The following is a 15,000-nucleotide window of genomic DNA, read 5'->3' on the forward strand; positions in this document are numbered from 1 at the left end:
ACTCATCCAAACCCTCCCTCCCTCATTCACTCATCCACACCCTCCCTCCCTCATTCTCACCCACACCCTCCCTCCTCATTCACTCATCCACACCCTCTCCTCCCACATTCACTCCCCCACCCATCCACTCCCCCACCCCACCCCAATACCCCATCTCACGTATTTATCTCTCTCTCTCTCCCCCGCTCCTCCCCCACCAGGCCGCCGGCGGAGTGGTGCTGGCCCTCAGCATCTGGCTGGCGGTGGACAACACGTCCTTCCTGCTCCTGACGCGGGTGTCGGATAACGAGAGCCTGGCCACCTTCAACCAGCCGTCGGTCATGGAGCACGGCGCCTACATCCTCATCGCCGCCGGGGGGTTGGTCTTCCTCATCGGGTTCCTGGGCTGCTGCGGCGCCGCCATGGAGTCCCGGGCGCTGCTGACGATGGTGGGTATGTGGGGTGGGTGGGGTGGGTTTTGGGATGGGGGGTTGGGGTAGGGGTAAGAGGGGTGGGTGGGGTAAGACGGGGGGTGTTGGGGTGGGGTTGGCAAGTGGGGGAATGGGGTTGGTCGGGTTGGTGGGTGGGAAATGGCTGGGATGGGGGTGTTAGGGGTACTGGGGGTGGGGGGGGATGGGGGTGGTAGGCATTGTGGTAGTGGTGATGATTGTGATTATGATGAGTATGGTAGTGATGATTATAACAATGAGGGTAGTTATGATAATAATAATGATAATGGTAGTGATAGTGACAGTGATGATGATGATGATAATAGTAATTATGATAGTAAGGGTGATATTAATGATAATGATGATACTGATAATGAGAGTAATTACGATGATAATGTTAATTATAAAGTGAGTAGGATGGTGAACAATAATGATGGTTATTAATATATATTAAGATAATGACTGGAATAATAGTGATTATGACAGTTATAATGATAGAAATGCAAATATGATAATCGTAATGAAGAAAATAATAGTAATATCGATTACAGTTGTAACAGGAATTTTGTAAATAAAGTAGATAAAACATAATGATGCTGAGAATGACAATGATAATGATAATGATCCTGACAGTGATAATGATGCCAATAATGCTAACAATCATTACCTTAGTAACGATAGTAATAATAGTAATAATCTTTGTAATTATCAAAAAAGGAATTCGCAAAAAGACAAGTACATGGAACCAACAACTGATAAATACTGATAAATATTAAATACTATTAAATTAAATTAGATACTGATAAATATTAAATACTATTAAATTAGTTATTAAGTACTGATAAATAAATACTAATAAATATTAAATACTATTAAATTAAATATTAAATACTGATAAATAAATACTGATAAACATTAAAAACGGAAGATAAAAAAACAAGATAATAACATTAGTGAATTAACCAAATCCCCCCCCCCCCATCAAGCGACAGCATCACACACAGGCAGACGGGGGGAGGGGGGGGGGGGAATTAGCATACGGCCTGTGCATGGGAAGGAGGAGGGGAAATTGGGGAAGGGGAGCCTGCGTGAACTGTGACTGGCTTTGGGGGAGGGGGAGAGGGAGGGGAAGGGGGAAGGGGGTGGGGGGAAGGGGGAATGGGGAGGGGGAGGGGAGGGGTAATTAGCATACGGCCTGTGCATGATCCACAACCATGCACGAGGAAATTGGGGAAGGGGAGCCTGCGTGAACTGTGACTGGCGTGGGGGGAGGGGGGAGGGGGAGAGGAGAGGTGGGAGGGGAAGGGGAAGGAGGGGGGAAGGAAGGGGGAGGAGGAAGGGGAAGGGGGAGGGGGAGTGGGAAAGGGGAGGGGGAGGGGAAGGAGGAGGGGAAATTGGGGAAGGGGAGCCTGCGTGAACTGTGACTGGCGTGGGGGGGGAGGGGGGAAGGGGGAGAGGGAGGGGCAGGGGGAAGGGGGAAGGGGAGGAGGGAGGGGAAGGGGGAGGGGGAAGGGGGAAGGAGGAAGGGGGAGGAGGAAGGAGGAGGGGGAGTGGGAAGGGGGACGGGGAAGGGGGGGAGGGAGGGGGGGCGGCTGTTGCAGAGCGAAAGTTGGGGTTTTGTAATGTTGTAATTAGTGATGTTATATGGAGTATGATTTTTTAAAAAGTAGGTTTGATGATGATGGTGATGATAATGATGATGGAAATGATAATAATGATATTGGTAATGATGGTGGTGATGGTAATTGATGATAATGATAATTGAAGATAATGATGATTGACAGGAATGACAATGGTAATTGATGATAATGATAATTGACAATAAAGATGATAATAATGATGATGATCATAATGATAATAATGATAATGATAGTGATAATAACAATGCTAATGGTGATAGTGATAATAACAATGCTAATGGTGATAGTGATAATAACAATGCTAATGGTGATAGTGATAATAACAATGCTAATGGTGATAGTGATAAAGATTATAATGATGAATGTGTTCAAATCATTTGTTTATCTATTTATTTATCCATCCATTCATGACTGCATCTCATGGGTTGAATTGTAGCGCTATTTTAAATTTAAATTAAGTTAATAGTATGGCGGTTTCATGATGATGATAGATATTTTAATAGTTTGCTTTTGATGTTGTCTTTGCCGTATGTTGTAATTCAGAGTTGATATTTTGCTTCATTCACTTTTTTTTTAAGCTATACCTTTTATTGCTCAAAGTTACATCTCCTAATCATGAAATCTACCATCTGTGGCAGTGACTTAATTATTTTTATTTTCGTTTTTATGTTAATTTTATCATCAATTGCTTTCACTTTCAATTTTTATTTAATTTATCATTGATTATTTTCATGTTCAATATTTTTTTCTCGTTTATTATGTCATTTTAATCTTTTTTCTCGTTTTTCAGTAATTATCTTGAATTTGGTTTAATTGGTTTAACTTTCATTACTCATTTTGATTTTGATTTTTTTCTTATTTCCGTAATGTTTTGATATTCATTGTTTTTTTTCATTTTTCATCAATTTTGTTTTCATTTCCATTAATTATTTTAATTTTATTTTTTTCATTTCCATGAATTATTTTGAGTCATTATTTTTTCCCCATTAACTATTTTCATTAATTCTATTTGCATTATATTAATCTCCCTTCTCTCCCCCCCTCCCCTAGTACGGTCTCATGGTCATCGTCATCTTCTGCTTGGAGGTGACAGCAGGAGCCCTCGCCGCTGTCTACAAGGCTGAGGTAAGCAGGTTCTCTTGTGTAAAGGAAGGAAGGAAGGAGGGAAGGAATAAATAGATAAAGAAGGAAGGAAGGAAAGAAGGAAGGGAAGAAGGAAGGGTGGAAGGAAGGAAGGGAGGAAGGAAGGAAAGAACGAAAGAAAAAAAGAAAAAAAATATGTGTAAGCTTTATTTTGTCACGTGTTTTTCTTTTTTTTTATTTGTTGTTTATTGATTACGAATTTCCTTATTTATGTTTTTTTATTGATTTTAACCCGGAAAAAAGAAAAATATATGTAAGTCTTGATTTGTCTCGTGCTTTTCTTTATTTATTTGTTGTTTATTTATTACGACATTTCCTTATTTATTTTTCTTATTTATTTAGTTATTTTATTGATTTTATACCCGAGCAGGTTTTGAGTGTAATCTCTTGATAATTTTAATGGTAAGAGTCATTGCAGGAACAACCGGCAATTACACAGATTACCATTACTGATTGATCAATTAAAACGTATTTTTCGTCGTGGGTGTTTGTTATCGAAAGGCAGGTTGGAGGGAATTAATGATGGTGGATAGAGGATCGGGTGTTTGTTTGTGGGACTGGTTCATTCTGGCGTCTGTGGCTCTCGGTCTTTTTATTTTCTCTTTCGTTGCCTGTTTCTGTGTGGCTGTCTTTGTCTGTGTCTGTCTGTATCTGCATGGCTGTCTGTATCTGTCTGTATCTGTATGTCTCTCTCTCTCTCTCTCTCTCTCTCTCTCTCTCTCTCTCTCTCTCTTTATCTCTCTCTCTCTCTCTCTCTCTCTCTCTCTCTCTCTCTCTCTCTCTCTCTCTCTCTCTCTCTCTCTCTCTCTCTCTCTCTCACTCTCTCTCTCACTCTCTCTCTCTCTCACTCTCACTCTCCCTCTCTCTCACTCTCACTCTCTCCTCTCTCTCTCTCTCACTCTCTCTCTCTCACTCCCACTCTCACTCTCACTCCCTCTCCCCTCTCTCTCTCTCTCTCTCTCTCTCTCTCTCTCTCTCTCTCTCTCTCTCTCTCTCTCTCTCTCTCTCATAATCTCCCTTTCTACTTTTGTACTCTCACCTTCCCTCCCTTCCTGCCTCCTTTCCTCATCCCCTTCTCCCTGTTTCCAGTTCCCACTCCCCCCACTCTCCTCCCCTCCCCTCCTCCTCCTCCTCCTCTCCTCCTCCTCCTCCTCCTCCTCCTCTCGGACGAAGAAAGGTATGAGTTCAGTTTAAGAAGAGGAGGAAGAGAGATGAGGAGGAGGAAGAAGGGGAAGAAGGAAAGGAAGGAGGAGAGGAAGTAGGCGCCTTGAGTGGAATAGCATAAGAATCGGACGAAGAAAGGTATGAGTTCAGTTTAAGAAGAGGAAGAGGAAGAGGAAGAAGAAGAATAGGAAGTAAAGGAGGAAGTAGAAGAGGAAGAAGAAGAGGAAGAGGAAGGGGAATGGGAAGGGGAATAAGAAGAGGAAGAAGGAAAGAAAGGAGGAGAGGAAGGAGGCGCCTTGAGTGGAATGGCATAAGAATCGGGCGAAGAAAGGTATGAGTTCAGTTTAAGAAGAGGAGGAAGAGGAAGAAGAAAGAAGAGGAGGAGGAAGAAGAGGAAGAAAACGAGGAAATGAAGAGGATGATGGGGAAGAAGAGGAATAAACAGAGGAAGAAGAAGAAGGGGAAGAAAGGAGGTATAAGAATAAGAATAAGAGGAGGAAGAAGAGAAAGAGGAAGGGGAAAAGAAGAAGAAGAAAAAGACGAAGAGAAACAAAAGGAAAGAAGAAAGAAGAATAGGAGGAGGAGGACGGTGAAGATAAAAAAAAATGTTTGATAGACTCTGTGATCATTTTTGAGCGAGGTCAGAGTTCATTTCGTATTTCCCTTTCTCAGATAGTTAAAAAAATAACTAATTGATCCTTTGAAGATTGTAATAACTAAGAAGTAAGGTAATTAACTGCGATGCGATTTTTTCCATTTGTTTACTACTGGGTAAATTAATTAAGATAGTGATGATGATTGGAACAAAGCAATTAAGATAAATTCATTAAGTTGATGGTGATGATGATTGGAAAAAAAAATCTCAGAAAAATGGATAAACTCATTAAGGTGATGATAATGATGATTGGAAAGAAAAAAAAAACAATTAAAATGTCAGAAAAGTGGGTAAACTCATTAAGGTGATGATGATTATGATTGGAAGAAAAAAAACAATTAAGATCTCAGAAAAAGGATAAACTCATTAAGGGGATGATGATTATGATTGGAAGAAAAAAAACAATTAAGATCTCAGAAAAAGGATAAACTCATTAAGGGGATGATGATGATTGGAAGAAAAAAAAATTTAGATATCGGAAAAATGGATAAACTCATTAAGGTGGTGATGATGATGATAATTGGAAGAAAAATAAACAATTAAAATCTCATTATTATAAATAATAAACTCATGAAGGTGGTGATGTTGATGATGATTGGAACAAACCAATTAAAATCTCAGAGATAAAATTAAACTAATTAAGGTGATGATTATATTAAAATCTCAGAGATAACTGATTAAGGTGATGATTATGATGATGATGATTTTGCAGTGGGCGCATAGCACAAATATTGCTGTTACTGTAAATAGTGAGTCATTTCACTGCCATCACAGCCACAAAGGTAACAATGATGATGGTGATGATGGTGGTGATGATGAATGATTATGATGATAATGATATTGATGGCGATGCTGGTGATGGTAGATACTGGTGATGATGAATGATGATGATAATGATATTAGTGGTGATGGTGATGACGATAATGATAAGGAGTACGAGGATACAAAGGAGGAGGAAGAAGAAGAAAGAGGTGGAGGAGGAAGAATAAAAAGAAAAAGAAGAAGAAGACGACGAAGACGAAGATTAGGGAGAGGAAGAATAGGAATGGGAGGAGGAGGAGTAGGAGTAGGACGCGGCGGCTCCTGGAGGGCCAACAGCGGCGGAGTCATGCATGCATTCGAGGGGGTGGGGGGGTCGGGAGGGGGGTGTGGGGGGTGGGGGATGGGGGTGGAGAGGCGGTCGATTTTTTGCTTTGTTTTGTCCTTTGTCTCGAGTCACGTGGTCGGGTCAGGTTGATGTCCTCCTCTGTCGCTCCCTTCTTCTTCCCTCCCTCGCATCATCCCTCCCTTCCTCTCCTCATCCTTTTCGTTTCTCGGCTCATTCCTCGTTTCATCTCCTAAACCCTTCCTTTCGCTCGTCATTCCTTCGCTTCCTCTCTTCATTCCTTCATTTCTCTCCTCATCCCTTCTTTTCTCTCCTCATCCCTTCTTTTCTCTCCTCATCCCTTCCTTCCTCTCCCCATCCTTGGCTTCCTCTCTTCATCCCTTCTTTTCTCTCCTCATCCGTCGCTTCCTCTCCTCTGCCTTCCCTCCTTCCGTTGGAGAGAAAAAAGGGAGGAAAAAAGAGATAAAGAAAAAGTAAGAGAGATTATACGACAGAATAAAATAAAATAAAGTAAGAAAGATTAAGAGACAAAGGAAGGGATGAAGAGAGAGAGGGGGGGAGGATGGATGAGAAGAGAGAGGTCGAGAAGGAACTCGAACGCGAAAATCCAGAAGAGGGAACGAAAGCGAAGGCGAAGAGAGGGGGAGAGAACAGAAGAAGAATCGAGAGAGAATTGCCCTTGACAGAGTGAGATGAATCGCTGGATTTCCGCGAACCGCAACGTACACATTCATTTTTTCTTTTTCTTTTTTAATTTGTTATTTAATTATGCTCTTTTCTTTGTTTTTTTTCTTTTTTAATTTGTTATTTATTTTTGTTGTTGTTTCTTTTTTCTACTTTTATTTGTTATTTATTTTTTCTTTTTTGTTATTTAATTTTATTTGTTTATTTATTTTTTCTTTGTTTTATTTGTTATTTAATTATTCTTTTTTATTTGTGATTTTTTTCTTTTTGTTTGTTATTTATTTTTTCTTGGTTTTATTTGTTATTTAATTATTCTTTTTTATTTGTTATTTATTTTTTCCTTTTTTATTTGTCATTTAATTATTCTTATGGTATTTTTGTGTTGCACTTTGTTAAGTAATTAATTCTTTGATGATTTGTTTATATATATATATTTTTTTTTCTCCTCTTTTTAAATTGGAAAGGTTTATGTAAGGGTCTGTTTGCACGCTGTATACTTACCTGGTGGGCGTGTACACATTACGTCAGTGCAAACGCCCGTCATATTGATACTGGATTTAATGTCTCTGCGCCCCTTCCCTCTCCTCCTCCTTCTCCTCTTCCTTCTCTTCCTTCTCTTCCTTCTCCATTTCCTCCTCTTCCTTCTTCATCTCCTTCTTCTTCATCTCCTCCTCCTCCTCCTCCTCTTCCTTCTCTTCCTTCTCCATTTCCTCCTCCTCGTCCATCTCCAACCCCTACCTTTGCCTCCTCCTCCACCTCCTCTCTCTGTCTCTCTCCTCTCTCTGTCTGTCTCTCTGTCTCTCTGTCTCTCTCTCTCTCTCTCTCTGTCTCTCTCTGTCTCTCTCTGTCTCTCTCTCTCTCTCTCTATCTATCTCTCTCTCTCTCTCTCTCTCTCTCTCTCTCCCTCTCTCTCTCTCTCTCTCTCTCTCTCCCTCTCTCTCTCTCCCTCTCTCTCTCTCCCTCTCCCTCTCCTCCCTCTCTCCCTCTCCCCTCTCTCCCCTCTCTCCCTCTCTCTATCTCTCCCTCCCTTACCCCCTCCCTCCCTCCTTATCTCCCTTTCCCCTCCACCTCTCCCCGACGCACATGATCGCTTCTCTACCCCTCTCCTTGCTCTTCCTTCCCCTCCCCCTTCCCCTTGCTCCCCTCCCCCCAGCTCTTCCTCCCAGTTCCTCCCTTCCCCCGACCTGTCACCCCGCTCCTCGCTCCCCCTACCCTCCCCCCTCCCCCTCCCCCTGCTCTTCCCCGATTCCCTCATAGCTCCTCCCCAGCTCTCTCCCCAACTCCCCCATCCCCCTACTCTCTCCCTCTCCCCAGTCTCCCTCCCAACTCTCCCCCAGTCCCCCCTAACTCCTCCCCAGCCTCCCTCCAGATCCCACCACCCCTCCCCTTGCTCTCTCCCCAGCCTCCCTCCAGATCCCCCTTGCTCCCCCCCTGCTCTCCTCCAGATCCACCCCTCCCCTTGCTCTCTCCCCAGCTCCCCCCACCCCCCCTCCCCGGAGCTGTCACCCCGCTCCTCGCTCCAGTGTCCCTTCATCCTGCAAATACTTGATTGATGGCGCTTATCCCGAGATGCCAGATGCTGCTGGTGGTGGCGATTGCAAAGGCTGCTTGCCGTCGGGGCGTGTTTGTTGGATCAGCTGTCTGTTGTCGTCTGTGTGTGGTCGTTTGTTGTGGATGTTCGGTGTTTGTGGGCGTGGTTTGCTTGTTTTATTTATTTGTTTGTTTGACTTTGTTGTTGTTGTTGTTACTATTTGCTTGGTCAGGTGTTTGTGTCTTGGTGTGTTTGTGTGTCCGTGGTTAGGTGTTTTTTTGTTTTTTGTTTTTTTGTGTGTTTTGTTTGTGTAGCCAGCTGTTTGTTTGCTTTTGGGTGTGGTCAGCTGTTTTCCCTTACTATCTACGTGCAGTCAGCTGATTTGTCCCTTTTCGTCTTCATGTGGGACCAGCTGTTTGTTCTTTGCTCTATGTGGGGCCGTTTGTTAGTGTGTGTGGCCATCTGTTTGTCTACCTTTCCTTTCCATTTTCTCTCACTGTGGCCATGTGTCTGCCGGTTTCAGTTTCATTGCGTGGCCAGCTGCAGCTTCTCTCTCTCTCTGTGTCCAGCTGTCTCTCTCTTATCTCTTTCCATCTGTGCGTGGCCACCTGTCTGTACCTTAGTGTCTATCTGCTGTATGTCTCTTCCTGCCTTACTGCGCGTCTATTTGTCTGTCTCTGTCACTGCTGTCACCTACTGCCACTTGTTACCTGCTTTCACCAGCCACTTGCTGTCACCTACCGTCACCTACTGCAACTTGCTGCCACCTGCTGCCACTTGTTACCTGCTTTCATCTGCCACTTGCTGTTACCTACCATCACCTCCTGCCACTTGCTGTCACCTACTTTCCCCTGCTGTCACCTACCGTCACCTACTGCCACTTGCTGTCACCTGCTGCCACTTGTTACCTGCTTTCATCTGCCACTTGCTGTTACCTACCATCACCTCCTGCCACTTGCTGTCACCTACTTTCCCCTGCTGTCACCTACCGTCACCTACTGCCACTTGCTGTCACCTGCTGTCACTTGTTACCTGCTTTCATCTGCCACTTGCTGTTACCTACCATCGCCTCCTGCCCCTTGCTGTCACCTACTTTCCCCTGCTGTCACCTACCGTCACCTACTGCCACTTGCTGTCACCTGCTGCCACTTGTTACCTGCTTTCATCTGCCACTTGCTGTTACCTACCATCACCTCCTGCCACTTGCTGTCACCTACCGTCACCTACTGCCACTTGCTGTCACCTGCTGCCACTTGTTACCTGCTTTCATCTGCCACTTGCTGTTACCTACCATCACCTCCTGCCACTTGCTGTCACCTACTTTCCCCTGCTGTCACCTACCGTCACCTACCGTCACCTCCTGCCACTTGCTGTCACCTACTTTCCCCTGCTGTCACCTACCGTCACCACCTGCCACTTGCTGTCACCTACTTTCCCCTGCTGTCACCTACCGTCACCTACCGTCACCTGCCGTCACCTGCTCTGCCGAGTCCCCCTCCGCTTTCCCCCAAACTTGTTAGCGATGGTTAGGCGCTGGGACGGAGACTTCGGCTCTGTTAATTACTCCTTGATTGGTGCTGCTGCCTCTCCCCTCTCTCTCTCTCTCTCTCTCTCTTCTTTCTCTCTCTCTCTCGGTCTTTCTCTTTCTTTTTCTCTCTTTTTCTCTCTCTCTCGATCTTTCTCTTTCTCTCTTTTTCTCTCGTTTTTCTCTTTCTCTGTCTCTCTCTTCTGTCTCCGTCTGCTCTCTCACTATCTCTCTCTCTCTCTCTCTCTCTCTCTCTCTGTCTCTCTCTCTCTCTCTCTCTCTCTCTCTCTCTCTCTCTCTCTCTCTTCTTCCCTTTTCTTTCTCTCTGTCTCCCTCTGTTCCTCTATTCCCCTATTCCTTCTCTCCCTCCCCCTCTCCTTCCTTCCTATTCCTTCTCATTTACTCGTTTTTCTGATATGTAATCTTAATCATTTTATTTTTGTTATTTTATTATTCTTATACCTATTTTATCCTTCTTCTTCTTCTTCTTATTATTATTATTATTATTATTATTATTTCTTTATTATCGTTCTCGATATTCCTATTTTGGCGTGTTGTTTGCCTGCTTCTGTCACCGTTCGTTAATAATTGAAAACTTTCTTTTCAATTTACTCTTACGTACTCGATCGTTAATTGCATACATCACGTGGTTTGATTATCACTTTAGGAAAGTTGCTGTTACCTGCTTTCTACGCAGATTGCAGCATAGATGAGTAATTTTCCTCGGAGATTGCAGCATAGATGAGTAATTTTCCTCGGAGATTGCAGCATAGATGAGTAATTTTCCTCGGAGATTGCAGCATAGATGAGTAATTTTCCTCGGAGATTGCAGCATAGATGAGTAATTTTCCTCGGAGATTGCAGCATAGATCAGGATTTCCCCCTCTGAGAACACAGCATAGATAAGTATAAGGCAGCATAAGGACAGTATGTGGCGTTGTATCATGGAGGCCAATTGCTCAGCTTATTTTGGATCTGCCGAGGGTGCAGTATTCAGCAGTGTATGACATGAATCAACACAGAAGCCGGATGGTATGCCACGTTCTACAGGATATGCGATTTCAAATGCTGTGCTGGCAGTATAGAAAAAAAGAAAGAATGGAAGAATGGAAGAAAGGAAAAACGCTGATAGAAGAGAATAGGCGTGAATTGGAGAAAGAAAGGAAGAGAGAAAAGGGTAAAAAAAAAACATTTAAAAATAAGAAAAGGGGGAGAGAGATGAATGCATGCAAGGAAGGGAATAGGAGAAGGTGGAAAGGAGAGAGAGAGAGAGAGAGAGAGAGAGAGAGAGAGAGAGAGAGAGAGAGAGAGAGAGAGAGAGAGAGAGAGAGAGAGAGAGAGAGAGAGAGAGAGGGAGGGAGAGGGAAGACGAGAGAAAAGATGAGACAAAGGGAAACGAAAGGGAGAAGAAGGAGAGAGAGAGAGAGAAAACGAGAAAGAAGGAGAGAGAGAGACAACCACACAATCAGAGAAAAAAAATCAAATCCAACGAACAGAAAAAAAACAACAAACAACCCAACACCCTCTCCCATACAGCAGCATAGCCGCCTCACCCAAGAACACCACCGGCGGAGACAGACCACTTACTCTCGCGTCACCGGTCCATCATAAGGGCGAGAGAGAATGCCTTTGGTCGTCTGCCAGAGGACTCACCAACGCGGGTCTCAGTCGTTCAGTCATTCAGTCATTTAGTCATTCAGTCATTCAGTCATTCAGTCATTATCGGGCGCATTATTGCCCGAGCGATCTGTTAATTGATGCGGTGGGCAGGTTGAGGAGGTAGGGGGTGGGGTGAGGGGGGATGGTGGGAAGGAGGGGGGGGAGAGGATGGTGGTGAGGAGGGTGGTGGGGAGGAGGGGATGGTGGTGAGGGGAGGGAGGTGGTGAGGGGGAGGAGGAGGAGGAGGAGGATGGTGGTGGTGAGGACGATGATAAGGGTGTGAGGAGGAGGAAGAGGACTAGGATAGTGGTGATGAAGAGAAAGAGGAAGATTAGGATGGTGATGATGATGGGGATTAGGGTGTGAGAAGGAGGAAGAGGAAGAGGATGGTGGTGATGAGGATTGTGGAGAGGAAGAGGACTAGGATGGTGGTGATGATGATAAAGGTGTAAGAATAATGAGGATGGTGTTGAAGATAATGAGGAGGTTGAGGATGGTAATGAGGCTGAGAAGGATGCTGGGGAAGAGGATACGTCAGTCCTACGCGTGTGATGAACTGTGGGATTATGGGAATGCAAAAAGGGATTAGGTGCAGGATTGTAGGATGGGGGGCCGGCTGTAGGATTGTAGGATTGGATCGGCTCTAGAATGGCGGGATTGGATCGGATGTGGGATTGTGAGAAGGAGTCAGTTGTAGGATTGTGAGTTTTTTGGCTGTAGGATTAAGTGAGGGATTGTAGGATTACGATCCCAGTTTTGGGATTGTGGGATCGGGTCTGTAGGATGGTATCAGCTTTGGGTCTGTGGGATTGTGGGATTATGGGATTGGATCGCATCCTCCCACCCTCTCTCCCTTTCTCTCCTCCCCCCCCCCCTCTCTCTCTCTCTCTCTCTCTCTCTCTCTCTCTCTCTCTCTCTCTCTCTCTCTCTCTCTCTCTCTCTCTCTCTCTCTCTCTCTCTCTCTCTCTCTTTCTCTCTCTCTCTCTCTCTCCCTCCCCTCTCTCTCTCTCTCTCTCTCTCTCTCTCTCTCTCTCTCTCTCTCTCTCTCTCTCTCTCTCTCTCTCTCTCTCTCTCTCTCTCTCTCTCTCTCTCTCTCCCTCTCTCCTCTCTCTCTCTCTCTCCCTCTCTCTCCCTCTCTCTCTCCCTCCCTCCCTCTCTCTCCCTCCCTCCCTCTCTCTCCCTCCCTCCCTCCTCTCCCTCTTTCCCTCTCCCTCCTTTCCTCCCACCTCTGCCTCCTCCTCCCTCTCCTCCCTCCTTCCTTCCTCCCCCCTCCCTCTCCCTCCTTCCTCCTCCCTCCCCTCCCTCCCCCTCTCTCTCTCCCCCTCCTCCTCCCTCCCTCCCTCCCTCCCTCCCTCCTCCCTCCTTCCCTCCCTCCCTCCCTCCCTCCCGTTCGTTCAAGAGGGAGAGAGAGAGAACATTTTTCACCCCGAAAGTTACGACAGAAAATCCCGCAAGAACATCCCCGTAACACGAGAGGAAGTCGTCCGGCACGCGCCCCCCCCCCTCCCCCTCCCCCCTGCATGACATGACACCGCTTGACACCTCCGTATGCGTGTCATGTCACGCGAAAGCGGAGAGGTGTTCGTTTTGAGATGGCGCTCGATGAGGTGGGATTCCCTACCCTCCCCCCTCCGAAAAAAAGAAGGAGGGAAGAAAGAAGAAAGAAAGAAAGAAAAAGAAAAAAAGAAGAAAGAAAGAAAGAATGAAAGAAAGAAAGAAGGAAAGACAGACAGACAGAAAGAAAGAAAAAGAAAAAAAGAAGGAAAGAAAGAAAGAAAGAAAGAAAGAAAGAAAGAAAGAATGAAAGAAAGAGAAAGAAAAACAGTTATTTCTCTTAGGAAGGAGAGGAAAAAAAAACAGTTATTTAACTTCTTTTTTCATTGCCGGACATTCGCGCGTTTCCTGTTGCGTGTTGACACCGGTGTTGCAAAGGCACGCGTGGCATCCCGGCTCTTCACGCCGTCGTCGCGAATTGCTTGCGGTTGTGATTGTAAAACGCCGGGGGGGGGGGGTGGCGGTCGTCAGGAGGTGCTTGCAGGAGACGTAGGATCAGAAGGTGCTTGCAGGAGACATTAAGATCGGGCGGTGCTTGCAGGAGACGTCGCGAATTGCTTGCGGTTGTGCTTGTAAAACGCCGAAGGGGGGGGGGGGTAGGCGGTCGTCAGGAGGTGCTTGCAGGAACCGGAAGATCGGATGGTGCTTGCAGGAGACGTCAAGATCGGGAGGTGCTTGCAGGAGACGTCGCGAATTGCTTGCAGTTGTGCTTGTAAAACGCCGGGGGGGGGGGCGGGCGTCATGAGGTGCTTGCAGGAACCGGAAGATCGGATGGTGCTTGCAGGAGACGTCAAGATTGTGAGGTGCTTGCGGGAGACATGAAGATCGGGAGGTGCTTGCAGGAGACGTCAAGATCGGGCGGTGCTTGCAGGAGACATTAAGATCGGGCGGTGCTTGCAGGAGACGTCAAGAACGAATCATTCTGCACGTCGCGGTTCTGAAATCGTCGCTGGAGAGATGGGGATGCTGGCTTGATCTCTTGGCCTCGCGGGATGCTGGACTCCGGCTCGATTTCGTAACCGGGGGATGGTGGGCGGGTGTGGGTTTAGAATTACTTGTTTCTTTTACTCTCATTCTTTTTTTTTATTTTTGTTTATGCTCCGTCTCCCTCTCTCCCTCCCTTGCTCCCTCCCTACTTCCCTCCCTACCTCCCTCCCTACCTCCCTCGCTCGCTCGCTCGCTCTGTCTCTCCTCCGTCTTTCGCTCTCTCTCTCTCTTTCCCTTTTGTCCTTTCGTCCTCCATCTCTTTCCTTCCTTTCTTCCTTCCTTCCTTCATCCATCCATCCATCCATCCCCTCCCTCCCCCTCCCCCCATCCCTCCCTCCCTCCGTCCCCCTTCCCTACCTCCCTCCCTCCGCCCCCCTTCCCTACCTCCCTCCCTCCACCCCCTTCCCCCCCCCCGTCCCCCTTCCCTACCTCCCTCCCTCCTTCCTCCCTCCGCCCCCTCCGCCCCCATCCCTCCCCCCACCCAACCCCACTCTGTTCCAAAGGCTTTTGTCTGTAGTCAGCCTCGGATTCCCTTTGTACGCCCGGAGAGTTACTCTGCGCGTGTGACTGACTGCAGTTGGGTGGGGCGAGGTGGGCGGGGGGTGGGGTGGGCTGGGGGTGGTGGACGGGGTGGTGGGTTGTCTCGTAAGCTGTTCTCGATGTTCGTTTCCCGTTTCTGTGCAGGGAGGGAGGGGGGGAGGGTGTGGGGGGAGGGTGGAGGGAGGGTGGGAGGGAGAGAGTGATGGGGATGGGAGGGTAGGTAGGTAGGTGGGTGGGAGGGAGGTAGTTGGGTGACAGGGAAGGAGGAAGGGAGGGAGAGAGAGAGGGAGAGAGGGAGAGAGGGAGAAAGGGTGGGTGGGTGGGTGGGTGGGCTGAAGGAGTGGACGAATGGAGGGGGAGGAGCAAGGGCAAAGAGATGGGGGAT

General features: G+C 46.5%; 1 protein-coding gene across 1 annotated transcript in view; it reads left to right on the forward strand.

Annotated features, from left to right (window-relative positions):
• LOC113817115 (tetraspanin-18) overlaps nt 1-15,000 on the forward strand; it is a 76,213-nt gene that overhangs the window by 33,555 nt on the left and 27,658 nt on the right. Inside the window, exons 2-3 of the mRNA XM_070128602.1 lie at nt 201-428; nt 3,119-3,193. Coding sequence (XP_069984703.1) covers nt 201-428; nt 3,119-3,193 — 303 coding nt within the window. The remainder of the gene's footprint in view (nt 1-200; nt 429-3,118; nt 3,194-15,000) is intronic.

This window comes from Penaeus vannamei, chromosome 13 (genome assembly GCF_042767895.1).
Source record: "Penaeus vannamei isolate JL-2024 chromosome 13, ASM4276789v1, whole genome shotgun sequence".
Classification (NCBI taxonomy): domain Eukaryota; kingdom Metazoa; phylum Arthropoda; class Malacostraca; order Decapoda; family Penaeidae; genus Penaeus; species Penaeus vannamei.